The following is a 16,017-nucleotide window of genomic DNA, read 5'->3' on the forward strand; positions in this document are numbered from 1 at the left end:
GTAGTGCAACAATAAACATTTTCATTTCCAAAGTCGGCTCCTAACCAACGCCTTCCGGGTTTGGCCCTAATCATGCTGGTATTGTGTAGACTGGACTTGGCATAAAGCAGGAAGCAGTAGGCTTAACTGCCAATTTTTGTAAAACACAAAATTTTTTAAAAAAAGGGGAGAATCTTGAAAAATCAATAAATTGCAGAGAAAGAAAGTTCCTGACTGCTGACGGAGATCTCTGTGCTTATATCGGTCAAGCTTGCAGAATTGAGGGAACCAAGACCTTAAAAGCCTCCGTTTAGTATTAGAGCAGTTCGCATTGATCAGAAAAGCTCTACATAAATATCAGCCTATTTACTGTTGCAAAAAAAAGAGGGAAAAAAAGACTGCAGTTGTCGTGCATGACAACCACTTTGTTACCAAGTGATACCTTATATCTTCTGGCAATGATCAGGCTCATTTCATGTAGTCTGAGTCCAGAATAAAGCAGAGAAAGGCAGATTTCACTGAAGTTTTATAGGAATAATTTTAAGTTTTAAAACAAAAGAAAAATAGCATTAAAACACCAATAAACTGCCAAACTTGATTCATAAGCATAGATTGTATTTAAACGCCGCTGTGGTGTTATCCACTGGTTAGAGTAGTCACATTCATGTTAAGGGTTTTCAGTATTGCTCCTGTGTTGCTTTGACAAATAAGGGGTGGATCTGACTACACAACACACAGCACTGATTGCTCTGGATACTCTGGTTAATCCTTCTGTTATAATTTTAGTAAGTGGAACTTGTGTTTGAGCCCATGAAGTCATCCAAAAAGTGTTGATTGAGGTCACTGATGAAGGGAACTAAGGGCCTTTTTTCACTCTCTTCTTTCCAGAGCATGTAGGTTTAAGTCATTTCCACATTGACTTCACTTTGCAAACCCGCACGCTACATCCATCTTTTATGGAATCACTGTTTGTAAGAAGCACCAGGTGTGTGTTACCTGTGTCTAGCGGTCTGTTGCCCCTCCTCAGGAAGATGAACTCCTGGCAGCGTTCGTTCTGGCTGTAACCCCTCGTGTTGAAGCACAGCTCCTCCACCAACACCAGCGCCTTCTTACACAGGTCTTCATCCCAGTCCCCTGACATCCTCCAATCCGCATCGCACTCTCACCAGCAGTCAGCCAATGACAGCGCAGCCCTCGCCGCCCTCACCTATTGGACGGCGCTTGGGTAAGCAGAGTTTTGGGCTGTCCACCTTTTACAAGGTGCGAGCTGAGAGCGATTAGGCAGAGGAAGTTGAGGGGGCAGCTGTGATAAAGCAAGAACACGAGGGGCTCTGCAGGCTGGATCGCAGAGGCCAGACTGATGTGCCCATGAATGAGTGAGCAGCACCCGCCCTCTCACTTTCCCTGAAAGAGATAAAATGAGAGAAAGTGGTGACCTGAGATGTGAGGACATAAAAGGAGACAAATCAAGTTTCTGGCAGACTGGTCACCTTAGCCATTAAGTGTGAACATGAATGCCAGAACCATCAGCAACTCCCTGATAGATGGTTGGCTCTTTAGCATACACTATGAAGACCGATTAGAGAAAACTGAAGAAAAGGTGAGAAAATTTGATCTTGTTGAGGGCAAAACTAAAGTTTCTGATGTGTGATTAAGTATTTAGTTACTGGTTGTGCTGATGAGGACTGTTGACGTTTTTTTCATCTGGTAGACAAAACTTGCACACAAAAACGTAACGTTTACATGTGTGGACTTTCTTGAACGCCCCTGCAGGCAGGACACATTGCTCAAATTTCATCCCTCCACCTCCTGTATGCACATGGCAGCAGAAGGCTCTTGGGCAAATAAAAGCACCACAAGGTCCATGGGCCAAAATGATAAGTTAAATGACATGTTAATGTATATGTAACTATATAAATGAATTAAACTCTTAAGTCAACCCTCAGTTCAACCTTGTGTTTCTATTACACCGGTTCCAAAAAAGTTGGGATGGCATGTAAATAAAAACATTATGATGCAATTATTGTCAACGTCAAACTAAAAGGACGGTGCTGGAGGAACATTTTGCAACTAATTAGGTTAATTAGCAACAGGTCAGAAACATGACTGGGTATAAAAAGAGCATCTAAGAGAGCGAGAGTGTCTCAAAAGTAAAGATGGACAGAAGCTCACCAGTTTGTAAAAAACCTGGATCTACAAATTGTGGAACAACCTCAGAATTTCTCAATGTAAGATTGTGAAGACTTTGACAATGCCATCACCTACAGTATACAATATCATCAAAAGATTCAGTGTGCAAAGGGATGCCCGTGACCTTCGGAGCCTCAAGTGGCACTGCATTCAAAACAGGTATGATCCTGTCGTGGAAATCCCTGTCTGCTAATGCAAGTTTCTGAGTCATGCACAACTGGAGGTTAAAGCTCCATCATGTACAGAAGATCACCCCCGTCTTCTCTGGAAGCTTATTTGAGATGGACTGAGGAAACTGGAAAACTCTTCTGTGGTCAGACAAATCAAAATTTTCAATTCTTAGTGGCAAACACGGACATCGTGTCTTCCAGACAGAAGGGCAGAGGGACCATGTGGCTTGTTTTCAGTGCTCAACTCAAAAACCTGCATCTCTGATGTATGATGGTGCATAAATGCCTATGGAACTGGCAGCCTGCACGTCTGAAAAGACACCATCAATGTTAACAAGGGAGTTCTTCATCCCTACTGTCGTCAAGTGTGTGCTCTTTTCTGTTTTAACATAAAACACCCTGAGATGACTATAGCAAAATGTATTAAAACTAATCAATTTACAGTAAGTTTAAGCCTCAAAGCACCTTGACGTGACTGTTGTTGTGATCTGGTGCAATATAAATAAAATAAAAACTGATTAAGATTAAGATTAGACAGTGGATGGATGGCTGTGCATTTACACACCACTTGGAGAAATGAAGAAATTAAATTATGAGCAACAATATACAGCTGAAACTGTGTATTTTATAGAGAACTGAATAGAGCGAGTTCCATTTCCTATCCCTTAAACAGGAGCCTGCTTTGAATAATGCAGGATCTTTCACTCAATATGGTGCGCCCTTAATTGCACAGGGCCTTGCTGTCAATTATCTCCTGGGGATACCGTGATTAGTTTGTTGTCTAAAACTGACCAGTGGGTCAGTCATTTTGGAAACGTATGTCATGTTTCAAACTAAAACACTTTTTACTGTAATTACAGAGTAATTTAGATAATTGTGAGCTCTCTTCCAGCGAGTCTCTAAAAGATAAATATACTGAAACCACAAACACTTTAAGAGAGTGTGCCTGGTTTCTGGCTTTTTTTTTCTTTCATAGATTAAAAAAAATTGTGTACCAAAAGTCAAACTGAAAGAAAAATCAAAATTAAAGATATTACTTATGTGTTTTACCTTTATTGAACTCAAGTCTTCAGGTTCTGGGCCATGTTGCAAGCCTGCGTGGAGACACTACGTGTGAAATTTTCTTTGCAAACAGATTTGGCTGAGGAGCGTGGAGTTATGCCTGCAGCGCATGCATAACCTTTATCTTGTTATTTTCCTAATGTTTCCAAGATCAGAAATGGGAGCCTGTTGTGCTGAGCTCTTAGTCATCTAGCTCCAGCAGGAATTGGTGGAATGCATCGGGATCCTTGGCCTTGCCAGCACATCAGCGTGGATTGGATGTCACTGTCAGAGTCGTGGAGATTTTTTTCAACAGAACCTGGAAGAACATTAGGAATCAATCAGTCAGTAAGTTGAATGAAGACAACAGGGGACTCAAAAATCCCACAAACATCAGATCAAGATATAATTAGATGCATTAAGTCTGACTCCCTTAAGTGTTTGCTCATGAGCCTTTCATTCACAGGAAACAGGCCTTCTTTAGCGTGCTGCCTTTATTTCCGATCTCATTCTGTCAAAATAAAAACAGGTCAGTGCCCAAACTCCAGTTTCTCACAGTGTGCGAGTCTCCAGAGACTCTGACCAAAGAACGTATGCAAACTTGTGTCTGATATTACAGATTTGCTCCAAAAACCACCAGTATTGAACATGTCCTGGCCTTATCTTGTACAAGTGGTGTGGTCGGAAAATAAATCACTGGCAAAACAATGTTCGTGGTGAGAGGTCAGCTCACTTTTCCACTGAGCTGTTTTGTCCTTGCAAAGCAGTGGCCCTATTTCTTAAGCAAGGTACCTCGTCAGACAGGGGAAGGACTATTGATCATTTGATGTATGTTGTTCTGTGAAATGTCAGCGTCAGTCTTTGTGCACTGAGTGGCACCTCCCTAGCAAAGTGCTCCTTATGTGTCCATCTGTCTCCCAGCCTTCCATCAATCACTGCATTAGGCAAAGACATATTTCACTCCGAACAAGATCCGAAACAAGAAATGCTTCCAAACCCTTTCAAGTTTTCTGTCCCTCTGCTTGAAGACAGAAACACTCTTCCAGTGTCTTGTTTGCTCTCGGTCACATTATGAAAGTCGGTCAGTCTACACACTGAAAAAATGGATCTTAGGAAAAGAAGAGGAACAGGGTTAAATTAGTGTCATTAACTATAAAATTGTAACTGTATCTTAACTAAACCCCAACATCTTAATTTGTTAATTTTTTCCTCTTAAAGAAAACCTGTTATGGTTTTCTTCACTTTTACTTGAGGCGCTCAGTTTCTGACACTTCTCTTCTTTTTCTTTTATTAGGCATCACCACAATGAATCATCTGCTTCCATCTCACCCTAATCCTTCCATCCTCCTTTGTCACATCAACCCTCTGCATTTCCTTCTTCATCACATCCACAAGCCTCTTCCTCTTTTTTGCCTGCCTGGCATCTCTCTATTCAGCATCCCTTGTCCACTATCTCTTCTCTGCACATGTCCAAACCATCTCAGCCTTGCCTCTCTAACTTTGTCTCCAAAGTGCTTGACATAATCTTTCCCTCTGACATAGTCATTTCTAATCCTGTCCATTCTGGTCACTTCCAGTGAAATCTTAGCATCTTCAACTCTGCAACCTCCAGCTATGCCTCCTGTCTTTTTGTCTGTAAACATGACATCATAGTAGCTCTCACTACCATCTTGTAAACCTTCCCTTTCACTCTTGCTGCTATACTTCTGTCACAAATCACCCCCCTGATACTCGTCTTCACCCACTCCACCCTGCCAGCACTCTCTTCTTCGCCTCTCCTGTGTATAAACTAAATGAGAGTGAATATTTTCAATATGGTCATTGTAGGCACATGGCCTTTGCTATGAGGACAGAAGCCCCCAAATCACCCGCTTTTCAAATCTTCTGTTTGCGAGAGACAACCACTCAGGAGTAAGCTGGCTTATAAGAAAGTTGCCTTTATGGGGGAGGAGCTTGAGGAGTGAGTCATGCAAAGCTACTCTAGTACAGCCAAAAATACAGTTGTGGAGTTAGAAATTAGCAAATAGGTGCCCTGTTGAAATGATAAATTTATTTAAGCCCAGCTAATCTGTTCAAGTGCAGGCTTTTCAGGCAGCAAACAAGATGCTGTTCAAGTTTCTCTGTTCAGTACAATCACAAAGCTGGAGGAGATGCAGTGCCCAAGATATTTTCTCCCATCTGGAATTTTTCTTTCAACAGCAAACAGGTATTGTAGCTTCTTGAGAAGCTGTGTCGGGCAGTTTGTAGCAGGAAAAATGATGGATGTTAGTTAAACTTTTATGCATTATAAAAGGAAATCACAGCACTCAAAGAATCCCAAGCAGAAATCTAAAGTAGAAATCAGTAAAGGAAAAGATGCTGCTGCTCCCTCAGAGCCAGTCAACAGCTAAACTGGGAAAAAAAAATGAACCAGTTGTGTCGTTGTTGTGACATACTTGTACTGTAGAGGTTCATGACTATCTCAGATTAGTGTTATCAGATTATCTAATCATTATATCAGTATGTGATTTCTCAGTAAATATGCAGGAAAGTGTGCTTTTTGTTTTTGTTGGCTAAACACATCCAAAATGTAAATTAGCACTAGAATTTATTTAGCGTACCCAAAGAATGAACACTGATGCTGTTCATGTTGGTACTCTGGATTGCCCTTAATAAACTAGACCTGTGAGCCTTTGCATGTAATTTGTATATTCCAGTTAAAGTTAGTTAGGCCCTCATCCTGAACTGCCTTTACTACCCATTCCCCTGTTAGTCCTGCCACTTTGATGTCTGCGATGAGGTCCTGACACCAGGTCTTTTGTGGCGGTGTGCTTTTTCATTTTCATTTTGTGTTCCAGGTCCATTATTGATGTTGGTTGCTGGCTTTTTAAGGATCTCTTCTTCCTTGGGACGTTGCTCTGTCTGCCTTTTTTGCCATCAGACGGAGAGGATTTGTCGCAGGGACTGGCTCAGAAAGTTTGGACTTTGACCATGGCAGTTTTTATAGTTCTCCATGTCTCTGCTGCGACTTTGAAGCACTGACTTGAAGTACGAATTGAACAAACATAGCTTAGTGTATTGGATGATCTCCCTGGAGCTCAAGGCTTTTCTCATCTGGGTAAACCCAGTATTACAGCAAAAACGTGTAATAGATACGCCGGTCCAGTGTGTCTATTTCACGCTTTGATTCTAAAAAGCGTGAAAAAGATTCGCATGCAGAAGTTGCAGGAAGTTGCAGTAACAGCAAAGGGAGATATTTCTCTATCTCCCCGTGCTGGTAATGAAACTTTTGTATACATGTCCACTTCATGTTTTGGAGAGGCAAAGCATGAAACAGACACAGTGGACCGGCGTGTCTATTACAAGTTTTGGTGTGATATCGGGTTGTCTGGGTAAATGTTCCCCGAGCCTTGCTGATATCCCAATAACCATCAACATTAATATCGAGCCTCTCTCGAGGCATTGCCAGAATGGCTGCCGAGTGGCAAGATGTGCTTCTAGAAGGACTTTATACTAAGCTCAGGAGACATCTGGATACATTATACCAACACCTGCTTTTTTTCTATAGTCTGCAGTTTCCTATTAATCTTGTAGCCTCTCTGGGGGGCAGTTGGGAATTTGCAGTAGCAAAGATTGTGGATGGATATGGATATTTACAGTTCACTTGCCCAGGTTGACTTATATTTACTTTCATGTTAGATTAGAGAAGCTGTGACACCTTGAGTGCAGTGGGTTGCTGGATTGATCTCAATCCCAGCGTCAGCATGGACTCGTGTGATCAAAGGGATGGTGTTCTTATCATTAAAAGAGCTGGGAAGTAATGCCATGCCGTTGATCTCTGTCAACAGTGACTCACTGCTCTTCAAACTAATTCCATACAAGTCAAAAAGTAATGACAAGTTATCCCATTTGAATTTCACTAATTATGTTCGTTAATTTGAAAAGGTAATTGGATGCATGTTACTGCCAAAAACCGTGTTACTACCAGCATCGAATTCCACTTGTTTTAATTAAAAATAGACAATTGAAACTTTTAGAGTTAAGCAGATATCGCTTTTAAAAAATGACCAGATGAATATGAAAATTTGATTTTACTTGCAAATATGTTTTTTTCCATGCAAAAAAGCTGTTTGTGCACGCACTGTTTTGTTAGATTTATGCTGATAATGCAAGCAAGATTGTTTTATCAGTGCAGGAAACTCAGTTAATGCAGAGTCCATTTATCTTTCCATCTCACCGCAACCTATTACAGAAATTAATCCAAAATTGGCAAATCAAAAAGCAACACAAGCCCTCCTCCAACAACCCCACCCTTACTCTCGCCCATTAAGATAGCAAATCTGTCTGAGTGACTTAAAACCTGGGATATCTCAATCTGAGAAATGGCTGTCTGGCACAAAACTGTACGCCTCAAATGCCAGTGCAGCATCAAGAGGGAGAGGCAAAAAAGAAATGGAGGAGACAGACAGAAAGAACGATTGTATAGCAAGAGACAGTGGAATAGGGAGACGGCGAGAGAGGGATAAGAGAGATGCTGACATTAAATTGGAGGCGAGACAGATAAAGAGGGAGGGGAAAAAATTGGAGCAGAGAAGGGCAGGGAAAAAAAAACAGGAAGCTGGCGGCGAGGGTGACACAGCAACAATGGTAATCAAGGTTTTGGGCAATGCAATTTACTACAAGCAAAATATTTACAGAAGATGGTTATTTGCCGATGAATATGCCTTTAGAAACATGGTGATGGAGCATTCAACTGAGATAGCAGCATGCCCAGAAATGCGCGTTCCTACTTTATTGTACAGAGCAACACTAAGCCTCCCACAGCTGTTCTGCCTGGGATCAATACACACAGGGAACGAATACGCCACAACACAGACCAGTCAACCAGTAAGGTCACTGTCCGACTGGGCAGAGGAGACAGGACGCAGCGCAAGGTCACAGTCTAATCACACCACAGAGAAAAAAAACCAATCAGTCTTGCCCAATCACATAACGCGAAGGAGATGGGAGCTGGATGAGATGAAGCAAGCCAATCAGATCATGAGCTAAATCTGTCCAGGAAAAAAGGGCAGGTCGCACCAGACACCCGTTAGTAGCTTTAATGGATGTAAACCCAAATTCAGGGCTGTATCAGTAAGAAAGAGAGCACAAGTTCAAAGCTACACAGGTGTCCTTCACCAAGATGCCAAACCCCTGGCTGCCTCCTCCTGTTAATCACTTAGGATAAGAGCATCAGCTAAATTACTCATTTTTAAAGGCTCATTCCAGTCTTTACATCCTCATTCTGCCTTACTGGTGATAAAGCAGATGAGGCATTTATATTTGCATCCCCTTTTAATGAAGGGATCATTCTTACATTTGCACAGTAAGGACAGGTTTGGGTGCTCCTCCCAGGTGCATAAAATACCCAAACTCTAAAGAGAAACCACATCCAAAGTCTGAGTAAAAACACCAAAAAAGCAAAACAACCCAGCACTACTCCCATTTCATATTGCTGGGGCATAGTGTAATAAATATTTATCTAATATTGAATGCACTCCCTCTCTATATTTTTTTCTCTTTTTTTGGAGTATTGGATTTCTTATTTTTTGGCGCAGCACCTCCCTCACACAAGAATTCCAGTGGTTTTTCTCCCTCGCTCAGAAATTCCACCCACAGCTGCTACAAACAAACAGAAATCCTCGAGCGTGGCGAATGTGAATTTGATAAAACCCAGGGGGCAGGTTTTTCAGTAACAAGGATCATGTTGGAGAGCGGGAGTGAAAGCTGAAATCTGTATGTGGAATCTGCCTCTGAAGGAAGAATCACACACCTCAGCCGGGTTCGGGAATTACAGTGATAAGACATTTGAGTCGCTGCTGTCTGCTGAATAAGAAGCAGAAGACATTCAGATGCTTACCACAAACCTGTGATCTTTTGCAACCCAATATGGTCATTTAACATAATAATATATTTGTCTGTGTGCTGAATGAAATACATCACACGTGGGTCTTCTACAATTTTAGTTTTCCAGTTCAAAGGCACCTGGATCGATATCATCAGCAGTGGAAACAGCAGTTGTAGTATTACCTTGAGTTTTTGGGGGTTTTTTCTGGAATTTAATTTCTCAGTTCACCCCACAGTCTGAGGGGGTGTGAGATCATAAAACCCTCTTTTCCTCCTATTCAGCTCCTCTCTCTCTTTATTAAGGTTGGTCTAAACGGAATTACTGTTTATTGCTAAAATGTCAAACTATTTTCATGGAGGTAGAACTGAACACCTTCATAATTGCAAAACTGAGACCAGTCAGAGCCTTTTTATGTCAGAACATAATGCTTCTGTAGACAAAGGAGACTAATCCATTGGTTATACCTAATAGGATGTTTCAGGCGGATCTCATTGAACGTGCTTTCAAGTCTTTCTATCTGCTGCCACGCGCCTTCTTTTGTTTTCATCTGTACCTGGAAGTCATCTCTAATTGAACCTCTCGTTTTTGCCCTGAAAGGTTTTGTTTATGTTTTTGTTTTAAAAGTCTGCTAATTTGGTTAAGTGTTTAAGTGAATTTCACGCTTCTGGTGTTTTGGCAGTTTTCACATTAACTTTTTTTTCCTCTCATCTCAAGTCAGCCATACTCCGTAGACTGGCATCTTGGCCCCGTGACCCTATCCTCTCTATTCTGGACTTTGATGCTATCGGCTGTGCTCTACCCTGCTGGGCTGTATCATGTTTTATACCACCTCAAATCGATGTACTCTTGTATCCTCAGATCATTCCCTATTCGTCAGGAGTATGCCTGATGCACTGAGGTCATGACCTCTCTCCACCAGTGCCGGCATATCCTCCTTTCTGTTTTGCATCACTTCCTTTTGAGGCCACAGCGATGTCTGCCTGAGACAATGCTATCATCGCTCCTCTCTGCTCACTCGGCTGTGACGGATTGATGCACAAGGGTAAACAGATAGGGCTACTACAACACATCTTTTTGGTTACTCCAGTGGAGCGGTTTCACGGGGACAGACTCGGCGCTGTATGAGGCCGAGATTGAGCATGGGGATATTAATGTCTATTGACTAGAGGTAATAGCTTTGCTCAGCCTCAGCCTCGAGGTTGTTCCAATTTAGCCAGTCCCATAATAGCTCCTGGACACCCTCTCAGCAAATAAATAACATGAGGTGGGTGAGTGTTAATATCAGCTAAAGACCATATATCTCTATAAACATGGAACAAAACACCCCTTCGCTTTCAAAAAGGCAGTGTCTCCTTTCATCCCCACTTATTTCTATCCTCCATTCACACATATCAGGGTTGCTGTTGAGGTTTTCACAGCTTTCTGCCACTCCGGGCCTGTTGGAGCTGCAAGTGTTTAAATTATCTATAACATGGGACAGGAAATAGAGAGCAAGTGGCCAGCCAGGAACCGTGGGATACTGGTACTGCTCTTCCTGTCTCTTGCAGCCCGTGGAGCTGCAGAGCGGGACCTATTTACAGACAGGGAGTGTAATCACACACACACACACACACACACACACACACACACACACACACACACACACACACAGAGAGAGAGAGAGAGAGAGAGAGAGAGAAAGAGACAACGGGCCGCCTTCACTTCATTTTTCACCTAGCACCATGTAAGAGTCGGTGAGTCAGTGTGTCTCAGCGGCTGTTTTTTTTTCTCCTTCTTTTGACCATTTGCATAAATATGGTTCTCTGTGGTGGGAAGGCAACTGTGTCTTTGATGGTGAGGGGGAGTGGGGTAGGCTGGTTGGGGTGTGGGTGTGGGTGGAAGGGGGATTACGCACGTCTTACGCACGTCAACCTGTCTTGTGTGTTTTCTGCGTGCTCGTGCGCGCACCCCTCTGTCTGTTCGCCTCATACCTCATGTCGTTCTCGTGGAAAAAAAAAGTTTAATCACTGTCGTCTGTGAGGATAGCTGCCATTAATACACTTGTGACACTGTTATCTGTCATATAGGCTAGACCAGCCTCCGTTACCTTATAGACTGCCTCCACACAGCATGCATCCCACTATAGGCTCGAATATGCCGAGCAATGGCAGAATGCAATACAGAAGAGCGAGAGTGATGCACAAATAATCTACATTAAATATTCATGGAAAACAGACACATGCTGCGAGATTTAGGGCACATTCAGCAGAGCGCGGTGCGGGATGCAGGATCAAAGGAGATATGACGCGAATAACGCACACATCGCGGATATCACAGACCCGCATGCATGCTGCCTGAAAGGGGGCAACAAAAGGGAAGGTCTCCCTACCTTGGTGTTGCAGAAAGCAGTGTCCTCCTCTCTGACCAATTTCCGAATTACGAGCTTCTCCGCTGTTCTAGTCAGATGCGACGCCTGTAAAGGGGCATTCCGCCCTCTTTCGCTCTGTCCACCCCTCCTCTCTCTCCCTCTCCCTCTCTCTCTCACTCTCTTTTCTCTCCAATACGGCACCGAGCAGTAAGCCGCGCAACCGGGATGGCAGACTAAGAGAGAGAAATGAACAATATGATATATCTCCCCTCCCCTCTTTTCCCTCCCGTTTCCCGTGTTCTTCTCTTATATTTTCCCCCCTCCTTGTGTTTTTTCCTCCTCTCTATTTCACTATCCCCTCCCTCTCTCTCTCTCTTTCTCTCTGCTGCTTGCTCGCTCCCTCTCCTTTTTTCCCTCACTGTGCTCTGAATACTAATACTCTGTCTCTTCTCTCTCTCTGCCTGTACAGCCCAGCCAGTGCTAAAGACATACTGATGTATGTGGGGCGTGTAGAGGAAAGGAGAGAGAGAAGTGGCCTGTGGGTACCGGAGTGTGTGTGTGTTGGTGGGAAGCAGGGATGGAGGGGGTCTAGGAATGATGTGGAGGGTACTGGCCTCTCTGAGCCTGCAGGGTACATGGAAGCACCCAGGATCTTGTTTGGACTTATTAGAGCTATGATTAGATAATGATACTCCCGCAGATGCCCCTGGAGAGGTGATGTAGTGCTGGTGGTGAGTGGGTTGGGGGCCACATAAAATGTTGCCCTTTTTTATGGCAACAGCAGTGGGATGAGAGGAAGAGACGGTGGGAGTAGAGGTGGGGATAGGGTAGTGTGAGGAGGAGGTGTTGCTAGGATGTCAGGTGGTGGAGAGCAGAGATGGGATAGAGGGTCAATGTTGCTCGGCTCTGAGCCAAAAAAAGGGACCTGGCTGGTGTGTGTGTGTTACGTGTGTGCAGCATGAGAAGAGCAGTTGAAGTATACAGAGGACATGATCTAGTTAGAATGAGACATAGGCTTATTGGAGTCATGATTAGATTATGATATTCCTGCAGGCCTCGTATATATACACATAAAAATAATTCTCTGTTTTATGATAACATCACAAGCAGGATAATGAGGACCCACCACGGTCGGCCGGGAACAGGTTTAGGCATCGTACGACAGGGGTTGCTTTTAAAGTGGTGTCCCCCAGGGTGCCTTCAGGGGCCCTTGACATATTCCCAGAGTGGTCGACCCAACAAAATGAGAAAAGCTGTAATTCAGTTATAATTGAATTTGCACACCAAGCAGCGGGAGGACGTAATAGGGAAGTAGTTTTGATATCCAGATGTCACATTCTGTATCGTATCGCATCCATCAACAAAAATCAAATCTATCTGAAAAACAATAATTGGAAAGTAGTGTGTAAACTCCTAGATTAGGGTTTCTTCTCTGCTTCCTGTTGAGATGGTGCTAACTTTAACAGTTATGTAAGGCAAGTCAACCCTCTGCCCCTCAAGATGTTCACAGCATATGGGCCTGCTGCTGTGTTAAATGAACACGGCGAACAGCGCGCACTTTTGTACTTGTTCTCCATGTGTGTTTTTCAGATCATATCGCCAGTCATTACTGTCTCTGCACTGTGCATTGTATCTGTTGGTTTTTCCTGTATTCTTCCAGTCACTGCGGATGTTCCTCATTAAAATCCTGCCTATAGTTTAACTTCACAGAATAATTAGTAACCGCTAATATTTATAGTTAGCAGGAAGCCTGCGCATTAATCTTTTTCAGTCCAAAAAGAAAGGCCTCCTACTGTGAGTTCTGTTGTTGGGACAGAAGCAAGCATCTTCATATTTAAAGACGGCACAGTGATGAATTAATCATTCTCCCAGAGTGTGCCCAAACAACACCTAATGGGCCACACAGCACAAGAGAACATCTAGGCCTTGTTAGAAACTTCGGTATGGAAATTCTACATGCATTTGGCTCAAAAACTATTCTAAATGCAAGCTCTTAAAAAAATAAAAATAGCACAGATCAAACTGTTATTTATTCATAAAAATGCTAATCACGAACTTCAGATGGGTCTAAGAGGGAGATAGAAGGGGAAGGGGTGGTGGTGATGGTGGTGGTGGGGGGGTTATTTGAATTAGGCTGGCTTAAGTGAATCCAAATTTGATCTTGGGCTTTTTATTATGATAATGGAGAGCAAAGATCAAGACATAGATTTGGAAAAAAACATTTGGAATCCACGTCTATAAAAAAAAATCACATTAATTCAGGACTAATGCTCCTGCAGAACATTTAGTGATCACAATGGCAAAACAATAAAATCCCATAACTCAACATGATCTTACATTTTATCCAAACGGACAAAGTGATATTATTTCACAGACCACATTTATTCCCAGCGCAATTTTTAATAACTTGTCACGCTGACAAAAATAATAAAACTCTGACAGCATTTATGTATTCTGAGAAGATTAAGCAGGAATGTTCTCAGATTTAGGTGGGAAATAATATTAAAAAAGAGTATTTGCCACACATAGTTTAACAAATTAACACCTTATAATTATATTACACTGTGTTCATCATCCTTCTGGAAGCAGTGATGAAAAAAGACGGACAGATGATGGAAAAATAGCTGTGTTTGGAACCCTGCAGCGGGCGATGATTGACTGATAAATGAGAGTAAACAGTGACCTCTGTTAACTGTCAAAGCAGAGCACAGAGAGAGGCTGAGACGCACAACAGAAGAGGACAGGAACACATAGAGGGGGAACCAGGACAAAAACAGAGGAGAGGCGAGAGAGAGTGAAAGTTAAACAACAAATGGATTGAGAGCTCAGCTGGAGGCAGCTGCCACTGTCAGACCAGAAATCTTGTTCGCCCTAAAACGAGTGCCGGCATTATAATATCGCTCTTATGTGGAACAAATTATCCACTCCTCCATGTGCACACAAAACACTCTTAGGCACTCGATTCACACATGCACACTCCAAGGCACTTAGCGTGCATGTATGTAATCGCACGTGCACACGTACTAAAGAAAGTAGACCGAGAAAATGCTGGAGGGGAGAAGAGCCATGAAGAGATTAAGAGTGACTAAGACCGTTGGTGTCAACTCAATGGGGCGAAATGTGTCTGAGTCCAAATTCAAATACGCTTTAAGACTAACGTAAATAACAAAGCTGCAAAAAGTGTGAGAGTTTTATTTCCAAACCTAAAAGAAAATAAGGGAAAATGGATTGTTGAGGAACAGTGTGGCCGAATAGTTCATGACGCTGGCTATGTACAAAATATTTCTCAAGTCTTTAGTCTGCAGAAATTTTGTTGATACAAGCAGGTTTGGCAGTTTCCTGTGATAAATGATATTAGATGTTTTGCTGTATCTTAACTGGCAGTGAGGGATGTTACAGTCTATGGGGCTCATGCTGTTATTAATTAAGGATCTCACGCAGCTCCTGAAGTGCAATCGTGGGATTGCAGGTTTAACTTTTAGGGCTTGGCGTTTATTATATAAGAGTATACTAAACTTCTCACTTGTCTTAGAAATATAGGCAACAGTAGTCAACAGCACTGAATTGCCTTCTTGTGCTTCTTCCTCAGACTAGGGAATGCCCATTTCAGACATAAATCTTGTAGCTTCAGCAACAGTAACACTAAGGTGCCTTTGGTTTCAGATTTCATCCTGAAGACAGTGTTTCACTCCAGGCTTGGTGGCATTTTAGGACCAATAAATAAAAGGCGAGTCTGTAAACGTAAGCTTTCTTCATTCTGGACAAAAAAGCCCAACATCTGATGTTTGTTTTTGCCATGAAAGAATACAGATTACATCGATTCCAGGAAAACTGTCTCCGGGGTATTTACGGGTGTTTATCGGGTCCTTTTCCAGTCATTAGTGATGAAAACATGAGATCAAGGTGTGCATGCTAATTTTTGCCCCCTTCAGATTTTTTGCCACTGTTGGTAACTTCTGCTGTGATGAGTAAAAAGAGCCCTGTTTGAAAGATGTATTAACCTTGTAAGGCTTCCATCCATCCATCCATCCATCCATCCATTCGCTTCCGCTTATCCTTTTCAGGGTCGCGGGGGGCGCTGGAGCCTATCCCAGCTGTCATAGGGCGAGAGGCGGGGTACACCCTGGACAGGTCGCCAGTCTGTCGCAGGGCTAACACACAGGGACAGACAATCATTCACACACACATTCACTCGCACATTCACAATTTCGATTATCCAATTAACCTATCCCCACAAGCTTTACAAGGTTGTGGGGATAGGCTTGTAATCCTAATTCCTTACAATAACCCTAAGCCATTAAAATACAATATTTCACGTGTGGTGGGAGTGGAGGGCAGGGCAAAATAAATTGTTTTAAATGTGGGTTATGAATCTGATTAAATAGGACTTATATTAATATTTTTATTTAATATGATGTTATTTG

General features: G+C 42.6%; 1 protein-coding gene across 2 annotated transcripts in view; it reads right to left on the reverse strand.

Annotated features, from left to right (window-relative positions):
• The window catches only part of syt3 (synaptotagmin III), a 42,290-nt gene extending 30,422 nt beyond the window's left edge, over positions 1 to 11,868 (reverse strand). Inside the window, exons 1-4 of one of the 2 annotated variants that reach the window (XM_039610652.1) lie at positions 11,615 to 11,868; positions 3,520 to 3,699; positions 3,390 to 3,433; positions 976 to 1,383 (exon numbers count right to left, since the gene is read on the reverse strand). In XM_039610652.1, the coding sequence (XP_039466586.1) occupies positions 976 to 1,120 (145 nt within the window). In that variant the 5' untranslated portion in view covers positions 1,121 to 1,383; positions 3,390 to 3,433; positions 3,520 to 3,699; positions 11,615 to 11,868. Of the gene's footprint in view, positions 1 to 975; positions 1,384 to 3,389; positions 3,700 to 11,614 lie in introns of both variants that reach the window. The other variant, XM_031750403.2, reaches the window with a different exon arrangement.
• Between the last annotated feature and the right edge of the window lie 4,149 nt (positions 11,869 to 16,017).

Source organism: Oreochromis aureus, linkage group 4, assembly GCF_013358895.1.
Source record: "Oreochromis aureus strain Israel breed Guangdong linkage group 4, ZZ_aureus, whole genome shotgun sequence".
NCBI classification, from domain to species: Eukaryota; Metazoa; Chordata; class Actinopteri; order Cichliformes; family Cichlidae; genus Oreochromis; species Oreochromis aureus.